The sequence below is a fragment of the Procambarus clarkii genome, chromosome 35 (assembly GCF_040958095.1).
Source record: "Procambarus clarkii isolate CNS0578487 chromosome 35, FALCON_Pclarkii_2.0, whole genome shotgun sequence".
NCBI lineage: Eukaryota > Metazoa > Arthropoda > Malacostraca > Decapoda > Cambaridae > Procambarus > Procambarus clarkii.
This window is the reverse complement of record NC_091184.1, coordinates 29,401,527-29,419,790: the sequence shown is the minus strand read 5'-3', so window position 1 is coordinate 29,419,790 and position 18,264 is coordinate 29,401,527. Positions and strand designations below refer to the sequence as shown.

Genomic DNA, 18,264 nt, shown 5'->3' with positions numbered 1-18,264 from the left:
TGACTGTTGTAATGTTGCAAAGCATTGATTTATTAGAAAAAAAAAATTGGAAAAAGAAAAAATGTCAAAAGGTTTGTTCAGTGTATGTCAGGTGGCTGCTCCATTTTCTATGAAAGACATTCGTTTCGCAAGACAAGCGTTTCAGATGACGAGCTTGGTGCCGGAACAGATTAAATTCATTAACCGAGGCTCCTCTGTATTCCAATTCCCATTATTTATGATGTTTATTAATTATTCCATCATTATCATTACCCTATTTTCCACTCACCCTGAGGTGGGAAAGCACCCATCCAGAAAGGATGAAAAATTATTGAAGGAAATGTGAGTTCAAGCTGTTCAATAACATCAATTCGTTGATAAAACCTTCCACATAGGCACTGCAAAAATCATAGGAAACCATAACCCAGACTGTAGTAAAATATCCACAGTAGTATCACATGGATTCCATAAACTATGGATGCAGTGTTCCACATAAGTTTATCAAGAATAATGTCACTCATTGTTAATTATTTTAAATTAAAAATAAATAAAACAATGGCCATTCCACAGAATCCACATCACAAGAATTACAAAACTATTCAGTAACTAACCAGAAAAATTTGTAAACTGTACAAAACATGATGAACTAACTGTTGAATCAATGTCCCCCCATTATGCTTGCCATGTTGCTTGGCCAAGATAATCATAGGAACTGTAAATCCATTTAAAAGGAACTGCAATATATATCTCAATAAAAAGGCTCCAAGAGTAGTCCACTACTAATATACACATTAAAAAACTGAGCAACTATATTCCCTCTTACCTGCACGACTAGTACCTTTATCAAATATTTACTTATGCTCTACTTTTCTACTGACATCCTACAAGCATTGCTTAAAATGCCTAAACTTGATAAAAAATATATATTAACCAAGATGATGATGAAGAATCACCACCACCATGCAGCAGAATGCACAACCAAAAAGGAGAGCAAAATGGCAACAACTGTCTGTCAGTCAGAAGGAAGCTAGAATCTCATAATATAGTTACTGTATGAGGCCGACCCATATAAAAAAAAATGTTGAATATAATGAAACGTCTCTTCCTGGTTGGGCTTTAGTGGCTCCCTATAGCTAGCTCACTAAGATAGCTCCACATGAGTCACATGAGCCCTAGGAGTTCGTTCACATTGCCTACTGGAGACCAGAGCCAAAACCAGCTCCCCCCCCTCTTCACAGAGGCACAGGCAGCATGGGATTGTTATGATCACCCTCACCAAGCAAACATACAGAAGGAAAGTGAAGCAAAACAGATAACTGCAAGGTTCGCACAGATAAGAAACGAAGGTGCAAACAATTCTACAAATGATCCACCCAGCAGTTATTTAGAACCCACTAGCTAAAGCCCAGGTTCCCATCCAGTGGGACATGACCCCTTTTGGGGGTCAAAATGTCTTCTGGAGGGGGTGGGTCAAAAGACTTAAATTCTGAGTATGTCTGAATCATTAAGGAATTAGCAAGTGGCGAGTATCCTGATTAGGCAATGTTTAAAAATGTTCACGACCGTAAAAATCTGAAATTTTATACTGGTATGCATAGATCTTGCTCTTACACAACACCCTCACCAAAAGTTGAGTAAACTGGGGCCGGTCCAACACCAGATGGAGACGACACTGTAAGTGAAGCAGAGCCACAGAGGGCAAGAAAAGGAAAGTCGACCGAGATTACCAAACTAGGCCTAACTAAGTTCGAACCAGGATGGAATCAACTGTGACTTCCACCAGTTCACCAGGAACCGAAACCTGAAATGCTGGGAAAGAACCAGATCCCTGGCTTAGAGACATGTGGATTGGCTGAGAGTTCAAACCAGCCAGTCATCGACATCGGCCAAGACCATCCTAAAAAGGAGTTGCCAAAAATGAATTACCTCTGCTAACCTGTAAGTCTCAGAAGCCACACGAGAGCCAAAATGAAGAACCTTGAAACAGGGCCAGATTAAGGCATGAGCTTTAGGGGGCTTGCACCCTCAGGAAAATTAGGCTAAGCAAATGTTTGAATTTATTATTAGTCTTGTTAGGATTAATTAAATTTTTAAATTTGCTTTTGTTTTGAAAATATTACTGGGGACATCACAGTACCTGTAGCTCAGGGGTCTACAAAATCTTAATTTAGCACTGTGAAGCAAGACAGGCCTTAATTGGGTCCTTATGCCCAAAAAGAAATCCTAACTAATTCTTGAACCTCAAATGAATTGTGATGCACCAGCATGCATCCATCAGGGCCACAAACACCATCCAGGAATCCCCATACCAAGCAGACCTGAGCAAATGCAGTCATGTGAATGGTCAGACAAGGAAAGAATCTGTTCAGACCCGAGAGGACAAGAATGTACCATAGGACTGCCAAGTCCCACTTGGGAACTGTGAACAACTGGAACACCCACCAGAGAAATGGTGAACTTTACCACATCCTAGGTATGGGGGAGTAGGGGTGTACAAGGGGTCCATACAACTATGCCAGACAGACAATGGAAGGAGGTGCAGTGGACATAGCACTCATAGAAACACCAGCTGCTCTAACTCTAAAACTCCAAAGATCAAGGTGGGCCAAATCTAGGGCAACTACTTAAGCACCAAGCCACTAAAACATGCAAAGGAACCCAAAACGGTCACCCTCAATGGAGCCTGGCCACGGCAAAATAAAATTAACCAAAACCAAAAGACAGAGGCTTGAATTAAAATATCGGACCAGAGAATCAAAATGGCACAGGCCTCTGGGAAGAGAGTAATACCCACACAAGAGGCAACAGAGAATAACATTACAATTGACCATCACTATATAGCAATGATGGCCATCCCTCTAACTTGCGAGTAAGGGCTCAGCAGGCTGATCTATAGTAAATCACATCAAAGACCAACTGGGCTTTTCAGGGTCTGAAAGGAGGACCAAACAGGACACCCAGGCATTAGGGATGTTTGCCAGAGGAAATGAAGCTGAATGTAGACTTTTGGGGTAAATGTAGCTGCAAAGGGCATCAGCAGCGTGCTGTATGTACAAGCACATAAACCCTAGTGCACACTTTAATCACAAACCCCTGAATCTCAGAGCCTTGCAGAGGAGTCAATAACCCATGCACCACAAAGGGAGAGGGACCCTATGCAGTAGGCAGTTCTCAAGAGACAAACTTTTGAACCAGAGACGTCACTGACAGAACAGTGGCAAACGAGCACCAAGGGAAGGGCAGCCCTAAATACATGAAGCCCGAGGTAAAAACTGACCAACGTTTACACAACAAGTAGAGCTCGTACACACATGCAAAAAGAAGTATAACTAAATCTTAAAAGTGATACACAAGCCCCCACAGGACAACATTCAAAGGATGGTCCACATTTATCTTGAATTTGGGCTCCACAAGCTAGTAACTCCACGCAGGTGGACATCATCGATACGACTCGAGTTCTGTTGACATGAGGAGCCAGAGTTCCAGGTGGTGCTGCCACCTGGTGGTGGCTAGCTGTAATTAGTGGGTTTTACCTTACTGCTGGGTGTATCATTTATAGTCAATTGCCACTTCATTTCTTCTCTTCTGTGAACCTTGCAGTTGACCATTTTGCTTTGCTTACTTTCAGGAAGTTTCCATGATGAGGGTGCTCATAGCAATCACCTGTTCCCTGTGCCTCTGCGATAGGGCCAGGTTCTGGTTTTGGTCACCAGTTGGCAACAGACTCCTAGGGTTGATGCGACTCGCATGTGGAACTATCTCAATAAGCTGGCAACATGGAGCCACCGTTCAGTCCTTTTTTGCGCACTAGATCAATCCCATGAATGGAAGATGGGAAACAATGAATAAAGCAACATTTTTCACTTAGAGCATAAAGTTAATTCAGCCTAAAAATTACCATTTTGTACCTTACTAGAAAAGGCCTTTATAATGAAAATATTAACACTAAAATTAGTGATCTTACAGGCGCCATGTCATAACTAATTTAACCCCCTAAACAGGTTCACATCGAGATGAGCCTGCTTAAAAATATTTAACAAATCATATGGGAAAAAATTATGTATGGCAATTAGAGAACAGGAGATCACAGACAGAAATTGAGGCAGTGTAAGGGTTAAAAGATATAGAAGTTACCTATTGTCTATCGTAGAGCTTTAGAAGCATTTTACGATTCATTGGGCTCGTAGGAATTATGCACCAGAATATCCAATTTTAAAAATGTGCATACTACTTACACGCATCTAAGAAACTGGTCTACAAGAAGTTACATTAGAGAAAATATATAATATTTATAATACTTGTACTGTATTACCAGATATAAGATCCCTGAAATATGAAAAGGAAACGAATACTGAAATTCAATCGATGGAACAGCCACAGTATCCTGTACATCACTGGTAATATAAGTGGACGAGCCCTTCAATCTTGGAATGGCTCAACCTTAAAAAGGCAGGACGGCTGGGCCCGGTCTTGGGCTGCTGTTGTTGGGTGGTGGCTACCTGTCCTGGAGTCGTTTGATGATTCCTTCCGCCTGGTAGTTAGATGGGCGAGGTAGTGATGCTGCGGATGAAGGGATAAGTGTCTCAGTGCCCCACAGGCGCTGGTCTTGGGTCCCTTGAGCTGTTCCATTGTCAAGTACAGTGAACTGGATGGCGTTGGGGTCGCCAATCTCTAGGTTGAATTCCCCATCACAACCTACAACAACCTGTGAGGCCAAGCACACAATTCAATCATTTTAAGGCAGGGTAACATCTGTTGGTAAAAATATATGAAATATATAATATTTCTTCCAATATAAAGATTTCCAGAGGCATTAAATCGCCTTTCACAAGACAATAATAAATGCGTTAAATACCACGTAACCACAAAAACCATCTAAGCTCAAGTGGCTACATTCTTAATGAATATTAATAGAATTCTGACAAAAAACAAAATATATATCATATTTTCTTGAGAGGAATTTGAAAATATTTATTATTCAAATTCCTGAATATGAAAGGTTGCATTAGATTTTATTAGTCATTCATTCACATACCTTGGGATTTGCACCTGCCTTCAGTAACTGTTGTTTCTCCCACTCTCGTTCATGATCACTGTTGTCACTACCACCCTCCGCTGAACCAAAAATGACCATAAAAATATGTTAGGAAAACTGGAAAACAATGCATCCAGACATTTATATATAAGTAACTCAGATTTAAATAAAGAGCAGCCTGTCTTCAAAAAGGAGCTACCCTGGAGGTAATCACTTCAAAACCACTATGTAATTAATGCTATTATCTACTTTTTATCCATTATTAGGCTAGGTTACGATTTGTTAGTTGGTTGCGTTAATATGGTGTATTATTTTCAAACATGTGAAATATGAAATTTGAAACTCAAACTATTTAAGTGTCCCTTTAAACCAAATTCTTCAAACCATTTAAAAAAAAAACAAGTTAAGCATAGAAGTTTTAAATTTCAAACCAACAGTTTATAATACAATAAAGTTATAATTTAAGAATATTCTTTATTTAGCATAAAGATTTACTTGCCAGATTACCGGTACACTATTATTGGAAATGTAATATGCTTTCAGACCCTCAAAATATCTAGATAACTTTCCAGGTGGTTCAAGTGGGGGGGTGGGTGTCTTGTTCTAATCCCTTTACCCCTGATAATGGGTTCACAAAAAAGATTGTTTTTTAATTTAGTTATTGTACTAGATAATCACTTTGATAAAGAAGATATTCTATAACATACCATATGTTTAAAATTTAACTAAAACATTTGAGAGCTTATAAATAAAGCATTTGCTAGTCATTTATAAATACTGTATGCAGTCTGATCTCAAATTTGATCAACAGAGAAGGAAACACATATTGCTTGCACATAAAAATATAAATGTTTATATGTTTAAAGTTGCTTTAAATTTCATACCCTGTGCTGCCTCAAATGCTTCTTGCCGTTGCTGTCTATCTCGTGCCTGTTGGTTAACAGAAAAATCCATTCGAGACTCGCCATCATCATCACTGCGATCATTGTCATCATCACGTACCAAGCGACTTTTGGTTTCCTCAACTCTGTGCAGAACATGTAACTTGACATTAAAATTATGTTACGGAAAAATGTGGAAGGATGCTATGCTGTTCAACAATAATCAGGTTTCACTTAACCCCCCCCCCCACATTTCTATATACTGTACATTTATCAGGTGGATGAGAGCGCTGAACCCAAATGTAAAAATCATATCATGCCATTTTTGTTTACATGTATTTGTTTTAGAATTCAAATAGTGTTCATGAAATCTAATAATAGGTATGGAAAGACTATTAACTTTTAAATTTTACATTTAGTAAAGAAAAAAATAGTCACAACATTTACACTGAAAATACAATTATGATAAACATTCCAAGAGTTTTTAAGCATGACACAAATGCACATGTCTTACCTGACAGTGTCATCTAAGGGAACCATGTCTCCTTGCTCCCTGGCTTGCTGTCTCTGCTTCCGGATGGCATGTATCATATTAGCATCAGGTATCTGGCCACCTATAGAAATCCAGCTATTAAAAGATCAAGTCGGACTCTCATACACGTACAGTACATACATACATACAATATCAATCTGCTCCTCTTGCAACACATGGCTCTATGGAAGAGTACAGGAAATAACTAACTATTGGTCAGCTTTAAATAAGATGGTTCTATGGTGGAAGAGATTGCAGTGGATCAGATATTCACTAAGGACAGATTGTGCAGAAGGCATGAAAGCGAAACAATATGGTGTAATTAATTACCTAAGTGTAATTACCTAAGTGTAGTTACAGGATGAGAGCTACGCTCGTGGTGTCCCGTCTTCCCAGCACTCTTTGTCATATAACGCTTTGAAACTACTGACGGTCTTGGCCTCCACCACCTTCTCACTTAACTTGTTCCAACCGTCTACCACTCTATTTGCGAAGGTGAATTTTCTTATATTTCTTCGGCATCTGTGTTTAGCTAGTTTAAATCTATGACCTCTTGTTCTTGAAATTCCAGGTCTCAGGAAGTCTTCCCTGTCGATTATATCAATTCCTGTAACTATTTTGTATGTAGTGATCATATCACCTCTTTTTCTTCTGTCTTCTAGTTTTGGCATATTTAATGCTTCTAACCTCTCCTCGTAGCTCTTGCCCTTCAGTTCTGGGAGCCACTTAGTAGCATGTCTTTGCACCTTTTCCAGTTTGTTGATGTGCTTCTTAAGATATGGGCACCACACAACAGCTGCATATTCTAGCTTTGGCCTAACAAAAGTCATGAACAATTTCTTTAGTATATCGCCATCCATGTATTTAAATGCAATTCTGAAGTTAGAAAGCATAGCATAGGCTCCTTGCACAATATTCTTTATGTGGTCCTCAGGTGATAGTTTTCTATCTAGAACCACTCCTAGATCTCTTTCTTTATCAGAATTCTTTAAAGATTTCTCACATAATATATAGGTTGTGTGGGGTCTATGTTCTCCTATTCCACATTCCATAACATGACATTTATTAACATTAAATTCCATTTGCCAAGTGGTGCTCCATATACTTATTTTGTCCAGGTCTTCTTGAAGGGCATGACAGTCATCTAAATTTCTTATCCTTCCTATTATCTTAGCATCATCAGCAAACATGTTCATATAATTCTGTATACCAACTGGTAGATCATTTATGTACACAATAAACATCACTGGTGCAAGAACTGAACCCTGTGGTACTCCACTTGTGACATTTCTCCATTCTGATACATTGCCTCTGATTACTGCCCTCATTTTTCTATCAGTCAGAAAATTTTTCATCCATGATAGAAGCTTACCTGTCACCCCTCCAATATTTTCCAGTTTCCAGAACAACCTCTTATGTGGAACTCTGTCGAAAGCCTTTTTTAGGTCCAGATAGATGCAGTCAACCCAACCATCTCTTTCCTGTAATATCTCTGTGGCTCGATCATAGAAACTGAGTAAATTCGATACACAGGATCTTCCAGATCGAAAACCATACTGTCTGTCTGATATTATATCATTTCTCTCTAGGTGTTCTACCCATTTAGTTTTGATTAGTTTTTCCAATACTTTCACTATTACACTTGTCAATGATACAGGTCTATAATTGAGGGGGTCTTCCCTGCTGCCACTTTTGTAGATTGGAACTATGTTAGCCTGTTTCCACCCGTCTGCTACGATTCCTGTACACAGGGATGCCTGAAAGATCAGGTGAAGTGGAATGCTGAGCTCAGATGCACATTCTCTCAGAACCCATGGTGAAACGCCATCTGGGCCAGCTGCTTTGTTCTTACCGAGCTCCTTGAGCATTTTTTCCACTTCGTCTCTAGACACCTCTATGTGTTCTATGTTGTTCTCTGGAATTCTTATTGTATCTGGTTCCCTAAAGATTTCATTTTGTACAAACACACTTTGGAACTTTTCGTTTAGTGTTTCACACATTTCCTTTTCATCTTCCGTGAATCTATTTCCCATTTTCAACCTCTGAATATTATCCTTTACCTGCAATTTGTTGTTTATGAATTTATAGAATAGACCTGGTTCTGTTTTACATTTGTCCGCAATCCCTTTTTCAAAATTTCTTTCTGCCTCTCTCCTCACTGCCGTGTAGTTGTTTCTCGCATCTTTGTATCGCTGGTATGTTTGGGGGTTCGGCCTCTTCCTGTATTGATTCCATTTTTGTGTCTTTCGGTCTCTAGCCCTCTCGCAATTTCTATTGAACCAATCCTGTTTCCTAGTTCTGCATCTCTGTTTTGGTATAAATTTTTTTGTGCCTTTATCATATATTTCACAAAACTTGCCATACATCTCATTCACTTCCTTGCCTAGCATCAAGTCTGTCCAATTATACTCACTAAAAAAATTTCTAAGGTCACCATAATGTCCTCTCCTGAAGTCTGGTTTTCCAACTGCTTCAACCTCCTTATTTTCTTCCAGCTTATAACGCATTGCATACTTTATTCCCAAAAAGACATGGTCACTTTTACCCAAGGGAGGAAGGTACTGAATGTCAAATATCTCTTCCTCCTTCCTGGTAAATATCAAATCTAGCATGGAGGGAACGTCCCCTTCCCTCATCCTCGTAGCTTGTTTAACATGTTGATACAAGAATGTTTCCAGGAGGAGGTCTACAAATTTACAGGTCCAAAAATCTTCTGTTTTAGCTTCATATGCTTCCCAGTCTATGGATTTCAAGTTGAAGTCACCGACTATCAACAGTCGTGATCTATCGTTATCCGCTCTCGCTATAATCTCTCTCATTATTGTTATAAGACCTTCACGTTTACTATCTAGCTCCTCCTTTGACCATGTGCTGCTTGGTGGTGGACTATATGCATTTATCATCATTAGTTTATCATCCTCATAGCAGATCTCTAGTGCTATTATGTCAACTTCTTGTGGATTGGCAGTCGTTATTTCCTTCACCTTTAGGTGTTCTTTTACCAGCACAGCAACGCCACCGCCTTTCCTAATTTTTCTGTCCCGTCTCCAAATTGAGTAGCCCCTCGGGAATATGACCTCATTTAAAATTACATCTTCAAGTTTTGTCTCCGTGAGTGCAACAATGTCTGGTGTCTGCAGCTGTATTACATCACTTAACTCCAGTATCTTCGATCTCACTCCATCTATGTTGGTGTATGCAATCTTCAGGAACTTGTTCCCCCTCTCCTTATTCTTCACTCCCCCTCTCTCTATTGATTTTGTTGGTTTGCCTTTATGTACCACTTTACTGGTTTGCCTACCCCTATCACTTTGTAGAAAAAAGAATTTATTTCTTCTTCATTCCTGCTCTCATTTAAATGTTTTGCCTCGGCGAGGTTCAGTTTCAGCTTCTCTCTATCTTCTTTTGAAAGATCTCGTCTTAATGACCACCCTTTCCCATCCTCATCCCTTTGCAATTTTCTAGCATTCCTTAGTACTTCTTCCATCTGTTTGGCACCGTTTAGGGTGATCCTCAAAGGTCGATCTTTCCCTTTTACGTACCTGCCTATTCTCCTGTAGTCGCACACATTCTCTCTGTTTGTAAGACCTTCCACGAGGCCAACAATTTTATCTACTACTTTAGCTTCTTCTACAGCTCTTTCTGACCTAGATGTTATCGCCTTTTCTTTGCAGCCAAAAATGATCAGGGACTTACTCCGATCAACTGTGTTTTGCACCAACTTCGGGTTAGATGCCAATTCTTTCCTCACTTCTAGCCTAATGTTTGTTTTATCTTGGTTGCTGCAGTGTTTGACTTCCTTTACTGCTTCTTCTATTTTTTCCTTCTCCTTGGCCACTTGTGCATAAGTGAGTTGCATATCTTTCTTGCACTGTTCTATTCCCTGTGTAACTTCCTCCATCTGTGCTGACAAAAGCTGTTTCTCCTGTTGAATTTCCTTGCCTAACCTATTGTAGTCATTTATGTTTAAATTTACTTTAACTTCTTCCAAAGCTATTTTTAAGAGTTTATTTTCTTCTTCCATGGCTTTGCAATTTGTTTCCAATTGATTCTTATCCTTGCGCAAGTCTTTCACTAAACCCTCAAGACATAAAACTTTGCTATTCAAATGGTCATTACTTTCTTTCAATTTACTAATTATTTCTACATGAGAGTTCACTATAGTATCTAAATTTACCAACTTGTTATGTAGACTACTAATATCAATGCTTTCTTCATTGAATCCCTCAAAATCAAGCTCTGTTTTGTTTTTCCCCTTGCCAGTGGCCATCTTGAATGTTCTTCTCTGCACTGTAAACACTAGGGCAACTTTTTCTCATCCGATTTTTCACTTCCCTTAGCACTTTCCTGTTATCTCACCTATTTTTCAAGAGCACTATACCTTTATGTTCTCTGGGACACCACTCACTACCATCAACCTGTACTACAATACTTAGGATTGTTGAAATATGCTGGAGCTCCTCTGCTGCAAGTGTTGACCCTAGGGGTGTCACCTTTTGAATGTACATTTGAGTGTACATGACCTTTGTAGACTTTCAGAAAGAGCATGACAAAATTATAAAGAAGGCCACTGGAGAACAATGAGCATGTATGGAGTTGGTCAAGTTTTGCTAATTGTGAAGTAGTAGTGCATATGTAAGAGTCAATGGTGCAATGAATGACTGGGTAATATGATGCTCTCTTTGTTGTTCAATATATATACTGTACCTGCTTGCAGTTTTTTTTAGCAGGGAATGAGAGACCTATTTAAATTAGTTGAAAGTGTTACTGAGCTGTGTGCTAAAAGTGAATATGGAAAATTTTGTTTAAAATGGTGGAGAGATGTGAACTGCGTCTGAAATTTGTGTTCACCTAGAGCCCTACAGCCATACCACCAAACTATTGTACCTGATTACACACAGAAATCACAATAGTGTGATGCATCAAATGAACAAATCGTTTATTGTATCAAATTGTTTATTGTACCCGATGCATTTTTCCTCCTCACGTTACAGTAATTTGTCATACTAGATCTTGACACTCTGAATAATATCGCTTCCACTATTGCTGGTCAAGTCCATCTCGGTAATCTACCACTGTCAATGTAAGAGAGTATTGTGGTTCCAATGAGCTGTTTAAAGTTGCCTGTATTTACTTTGTATATTTTTGTCAGTACAGTACTGTATCTTGTACCTTGTAATTGTACTGCCTCATCTTTTTCTCTTCTAATACAGTATAGTTAGAAAAAGCTCTCTCTTAGGTAAGAAAACCCTGTCCAAACACAGTACTTTCTACAGATCCATAAAATTCTTGCCTTAGAGAGCAAGAAATATTACAGCAAAAATGTGCTTGTGTGTGCTTTTATTTTGAACTGACATTAGTAATAGTAGTAGATTTAGCAATTGTAGCAATTTCATGTTTCCTTATACAATAAACCTATGGTGTTTCCTAAGACTACAAAATTTCCCCCTTCAACAAAGTTGATTAATTACTAGGGAAGGTTTCTACAAATAAAAAGTCTTACTTTGAAGAATTTTTTTCCAAGGATCTAGAGAGTGAGATGTTCTTGTGCTTTTAGACCTGAACTTGTGTTTGCCCGGAGTATTAGGATCATCTTCATCCGAGTCCCCTGGCTTGGCACCAATGCTCTCTGCTTCTCGACCATTTACTATTCTTATTCCAAGCTCATCCTGAAATTGACTTCACATTATAATCTCAAAACTGGACGAGGATAAAATGATCATGATAATTATGAAAGAAACCACAACTCAAAATAATTGTTATGGTCAATTGGAAAAATATGTAAATCTTTGGAAATCTATGGATACTGTACCTAAAATTTTTAGTTGTGTGCCTAAAGTTATTAACAGACACAAAAAATGTTTTTATCAAACATTCAGCATCAATAACAGCATTCTCCACAGTGCTTTAATTTTATCCTAAAAAACAAGATTTAATCAAGATTAATCAAATTAATCTATGTAATTTGTAGCTCAAGCTAGATTTCTTTTCTTGAAAGATGATGCCATTGTCAGCTGAAAGAAATTACACAAAGTGATAAATTTATACTCTATACTATATCTCCCAAATAAAAATGTTTATCTAGTAATTACAGGACGTAAACAAATTTATATAGAACTCCATGATTTTGCAACATGCCTCTTCCATGCATATCTGAAACTATTAAAAAAAGCTCCAGAACTGTTACCAAAAGAATATCTCATTACATGATGCAAAAATGTGCATGTGCCAACATACGATGCAATTTCACTCTAGTGTTGAGAAAGTGATCAGAAACAGTTATTTCCTAATAAAAAAATACAATAAATATTAGTTCCAACAGCAGTCACTGCAGGTTTCCAGTGCCATTTAGTACAACCCATGTATATATAGTAGTTTTTGGTGACTGTGTGCACCATAGTACAAACATTGACGTGCCAAGCAATTAGATAGTAGAATTTGGTACTATTCACTTCATAGTCCAAAAAAAATTAAGCTAAAAAAAAAAACTTAAATATTCCTAGGCCTAGTATAGCACACACACATGTACTATATTAGGCCTCAGATAGCATGTATTAGGCCTAGGAAGGTTAGGTTAGTTTTGTTTGTCTTTGCAACATACAGAAATTTTTGGGGGGTTTGTCCAAATTCATAGTTTCGATTTCTACTTTCTAATTGTGTTAACATTGGTATATGTACCATGGTCCTTAGCATTACTATAAGTACAGTGGTACCTCGAATAACGAATTTAATCCATTCCGTCTTCGTCATGTGAAACGGACGTCATACAAAATGAATGTCCCCATGTAACCACTGTGATGCACTGTGTTTATTGTGAAATTCCCCCAGTGTACATGACATCAAATGTTCCCAAAAAAATAATTTTTTTTTTTGTAAAATGATAAATTACCTTTCATGAACATGTCTATGTAAAAATACTTACCAAATTCCACATACTTTGGCTGTGAGGACGTGGACAAGGTGCACTGTGACGTCATCAGGGGCTTGTCACCCGTGTGTGAAGCTCCCAGACACGGTCGCGCAGGCCATTCAAGCACCGCGTGTTGCCACAAATATATTTTCAAATATTTTTTCTATGTATTTCCAATGCGGTTTTATTTGTTTCTTTTATCGTATATGATGCATATTTGTGACCTTTACAATATGTATACAGTAGAATGTTCATAATTTTCCATGGAACTGTGATACAAGTGTCAGTAATGTGTCCACAATAAATGTTTATTGTCACAATATTACGTGGTAAAATTCACTAAAATTACAATATGTACAGTTTCACATACTATTTACAGTGACACACTGTATTACACACTCAGTACTTTGGAGGTGCGTAATAATCAACGTAGTCCATGGTACACAGCACGACTTTGCTCTTGTTGCACCAGCTACAGATAGATTTTCGCTTCCTGTTTCATCGTTCTGTGTGCTTGCAAATAACACACTCACGTGCACCCTTGGCTATAGTACTTGTAGGTGGTATGTAGCCAAGCTTGTAAGGCATAAGGTAGTATTGAAACGATTATAGGAAAAGCTCAAATTGTAAGGTAGTCTTGAAAAGATCGCTTTGTAAGATCCCACACAGGAAGAGATTCAGCTAGCCTCAAAGAGTGTCCGTCAGTCAGGAAGAGATTCAGGTATTCTTGAAAATATCTATGGAAAACACCACCATGGAAGCCACTAACACTGTTCATCTATGCTACTTGTATCAGATGCATCATCAATGAACGCAGAAAACGATTCATCTAAGTATCATCTATATAAATTGGAGATGTCAAGGGTGGGGCTCAGAGCTACAACTGGATACGCTCACTGTATCATGCTCATAGGTGCTGTATCACTTGCATCCGACAGTTGTGTTAAGTCCTTATTGCGCCTAGCTTTACCAATATTATGACCCTTATGTTCTTCAAACAATAAGGTCTGAATTTCACCGACTGAGCGCAATATGTTACAACATATTGCAACACACTTAAAACTTTCCAAACAGTTCAATACCAAATCAAAAACAATTTGGTTCAGTCACTGCTCAGATTGTCAGAGACAGTGACATCCATATTGCACTAAAAAATATGGGCCAACTCTTCTATCAGGAGACTGCAAATATAATCCAAACCTGAAAGTGCTAAGATCACTATCATCATAAGCCTTGTGTATAACTTATCTGAAGCATTCTTATTTAAGATTCATTGGGATACAGGCCACAATCATCTCATAAAATGTAAAATATAATTTATTCATTAAAACTACCACCATGGCGCTACAAAACTCCTAGCAAGGAAGTACAATATAATTTGAAAGACTGTAAACCTAAATCTTGAACACCTTGGGTAGGTGGTTGTTACTCTTAAAGAAATAAGATACAATGATCCCCACTTTACAATTAAAAAATAAATAAATAAATAAATAAATAAATAAATAAATAAATAAATAAATAAATAAAATAAAAAATCCAAACTCCAAGGGCATTGGCATTGTCCACATTAAATTAAACTGGCAATTTACTCTTCCAAGTGCCTATTTTGTCTACATTGTCTAGGATGGAAGTCATTTAGGTCTTACATTCTTCCCAGCAGTTTAGCATCAATGTGTATGGAGAGAAGGAAAAAATAAAGGAAAAAAAAAAAAATTACCAAACAATCAACATACTGTATATAAAAAAAAATATAAGATCAGGAAATCACTTTAAAAAAATTAAGAAATTATGAGCATAAATATAAAAGATCAAGGAAAAGTAGATGGCATACAAAAGCAAATTGAGAAGTATGTTAAGATGTGCTGGCCATTTGTAACAAATACCACAGGAAATGAAGATCATGTACAACAGTGCTGAAGACATACACACAGATGTGGGGTAGAGCATGTAAATAAGATAAGTACACCAACTGCTGAAACAGAAGTAGTACATATTACATAATATACGGCCAGGAGAATGACTTTTGGCTCCTATGGAATGGACGAGTGGTGATATAGGTCTCTCCTGGTGATGCAGAATAGAAAAAATTATGAACTATAGGAGCAAGGAGGAACTTCCTAATTTTGTTGTGTGGTATGTAAGTTAAAAATATACAAGATGAATGAGGGATAATATTCTGCTTGAGCCACTCCATTCTTTGTAGGAAATGCAGTGCAGATAAGAAATCAAAACAAAAGCATGACAGAAAGAGAGCAATAGTTGCCAAATTGAAGATTTATGACAATCCATGATTATATTACACATTTAGAATAACATGAAAACCTACAAAAGAAAGACAATTTCCCTTTTGATGCATATAAACTTCTCAAAATAATACTCCCAAGATTGATGGCATTAGACATCAATTTAAATTATTGGTGTCATGAAGTATGACCTTGAATGGTCATACTTTAAACTGGGACAGTCACCCTACCAGCTCGGACACAGTTGGTCCCCCATTCTTGTCCTTGTCTCGAAATTTGTCCTTTCCTTCAGCTTGCCTTTGTTTCTCCTTTTCCTCCCTTCTCTTTTCCTTTTTCTCTTTCTTCATCTCTTTACGTAATTTGTAGCTCAAGCTAGATTTCTTTTCTTGAAAGATGATGCCATCATCAGCTGAAAGAAATTACACATAATCGTAAATTTATATACTATATCTCCCACATAAAAAATATTTATCTAGTAATTACAGGATGTAAACAAATTTTCTAGACCTATCATCTAACCACACATTAAAATTATACTACATCTTTTTCAAGATTAATAAATTCGTAACACTTTAGTTTTAATGAAAGGTAAAGTTAGTAAAATCAAGATTGAGAAAAATACAGCCAAAATGCTACTACACAAGGGAGTAAAAGTACAGACCCATATGTACATATGGGTCTGTATTCTTCCTGGTAGTACAGTCGGGTTCATTCTCAACAAAATGCCATTAAACGATTCTTCGCGGCGGGGATCGTATTCCAGGGACCTGCCCGAAACGCTACGCGTACTAGTGGCTGTACAAGAATGTAACAACTCTTGTATATATCTCAAAAAAAAAAAAAAAAAAAAAAAATCAAAAATTCCGGATTCTAATCCCGGGTGAAACAGAAATGGTTGGGTACATTTCCTTTCACCTAATGCTCTGTTCACCTAGCAGTAAGTAGGTACTCAGGAGTTAGTCAGCAGTAGCAGTAAGTAGGTACTCATGGTACTGGGCAAGGTCAGTTATTCGACCTCGTGGGGACCTCTATTTAAGCCTAATGTATATAAATACACTCTAGCTTCCTATCCCTTGACACAATGAATTATTATTAATTATTATATGCAAGTTGGTGGTGCGGTACGAACATGAAATATCATGAATTATAGTATAAATAAACAATCTGTGAAACGTGTGGTATTAGAAGAGATAAAGTAAGGAATGTATGACTGGCTCCAGGCCAGGCTTGGGAAGTGGAACAACTCCATGAACCTACTCCAGGTATAGTGACATCACAAGCCTTGTGTACATCACTGTGGGGTGAGGTCTCAGTGACAAGATGCTCCAGTATTTATTTATTTATATATACTGTACAAGAGTTCTTACTTTCTTGTACAACCACTAGCACGCATAATGTTTCGAGCAAGTCCTTAATCCTAATTTTCACACGTGCACATCCCCAGGAAGCAGCCCGTAATAGTTGTCTAACTCCCAGGTACCTATTTACTGTTAGGTGAACAAGCACATCAGGGTGATAGAAACTCTGCCCATTTGTTTCTGCCTCTGCCGGGGATCGAGCCCAGACCCTTATAGGACTGTGAACCCCCCCCCCCCCCCCCCGAGCGCTGTTCACTCAGCCGTCAGGCCCCATGTATGTATGTATGCAAGTATGCATGTATGCATACAGTACTTGGCCTAGTATGCAGGGTCTGATTTGCCTAAAAGTGATTTTCATTATTTTCAAATATTTCTTCCAAAATACTGTGGGTATGTTCCAATTAATATTATTACATTAAGGCATGAATTACTGACAATTATGTTAGGATATTAGATTGGGATAGGTTAGGATAGATTAGGATTGGATAGGTTAGGTAAGGATAGGTTACAATAAAATAGGTTAGGACAGAATTGATTAGGATAGGAAGGACAGGATAGGTTATGATAAGTGAGGATAGGTAGGTAAGGTTTGACCAAATTTCTATGGAAGTTTTATCTCAAATCAAAAAATCAAATCAAATGTAATGTAATTGAAATCTTAATCATTCCATAAATATATGCGAGAAACCTTAACAAACTTGTCCGTAAACGAATTTGTTGGGCAATAAACTAACCCGTAAGGTCGTCTTCGAAACTTAAAATGGACTGCTTCTTGGGTTCCACCTTTTCCTTCTTCTTTTTCTCCTTTTTGATGGCAATGGCGAAGTTGGAGTTGCTATCATCATTGCTGGCGATAGCCATAGCATCACTCTCTGCCCCAGCTTCATCCTCACTCAACCTGCGTTGTCTAATATTAATGTTTTTTCGTTTCTTGAACATCCTGCCAGCGAGTTGCTTCTGTCCGTAAAAACATAGTAACGCTTCACTAAACCTGCCTAAGTAATCCCAATAATATTTTGTAGGTTTCTGAAACCTTTTTATCCCTTCAGATTTTAGAAAATATATTTAATTAATCAGTACGTTACACTGTTTGTAAAATTTCTGTATAGTAAAGAATAAATATATAAATATTTATATTGAAAAGAAAAACGTTTTACATATGAATAGTAAGATGTAAACCTGCATAATTAACAAAATACGTTCGGTAATGTAAATGTAGCATATAATTTTATGTATATGCCTACAAATAAGAAATTATATTCAATAATTCTGCTATCTATGAATTTTATAAATAAGAAGCTAGTTTTGGTTTAGAATACCAAGTAA

The 18,264-nt window shown here is 37.6% G+C and overlaps 1 protein-coding gene across 1 annotated transcript; it reads right to left on the bottom strand.

Moving 5' to 3' along the window:
• Positions 1-12: 12 nt before the first annotated feature.
• LOC138371418 (PAX3- and PAX7-binding protein 1-like) lies at positions 13-17,929 on the bottom strand. The gene is made up of 7 exons (XM_069336232.1): positions 17,673-17,929; positions 15,811-15,989; positions 11,931-12,096; positions 6,410-6,509; positions 5,899-6,041; positions 5,015-5,094; positions 13-4,684 (listed from the first exon to the last, which is right to left on the bottom strand). The coding sequence occupies exons 1-7, from the start codon at positions 17,875-17,877 to the stop codon at positions 4,475-4,477; spliced, it is 1,083 nt and encodes a 360-aa protein (XP_069192333.1). The 5' UTR covers positions 17,878-17,929; the 3' UTR covers positions 13-4,474.
• Between the last annotated feature and the right edge of the window lie 335 nt (positions 17,930-18,264).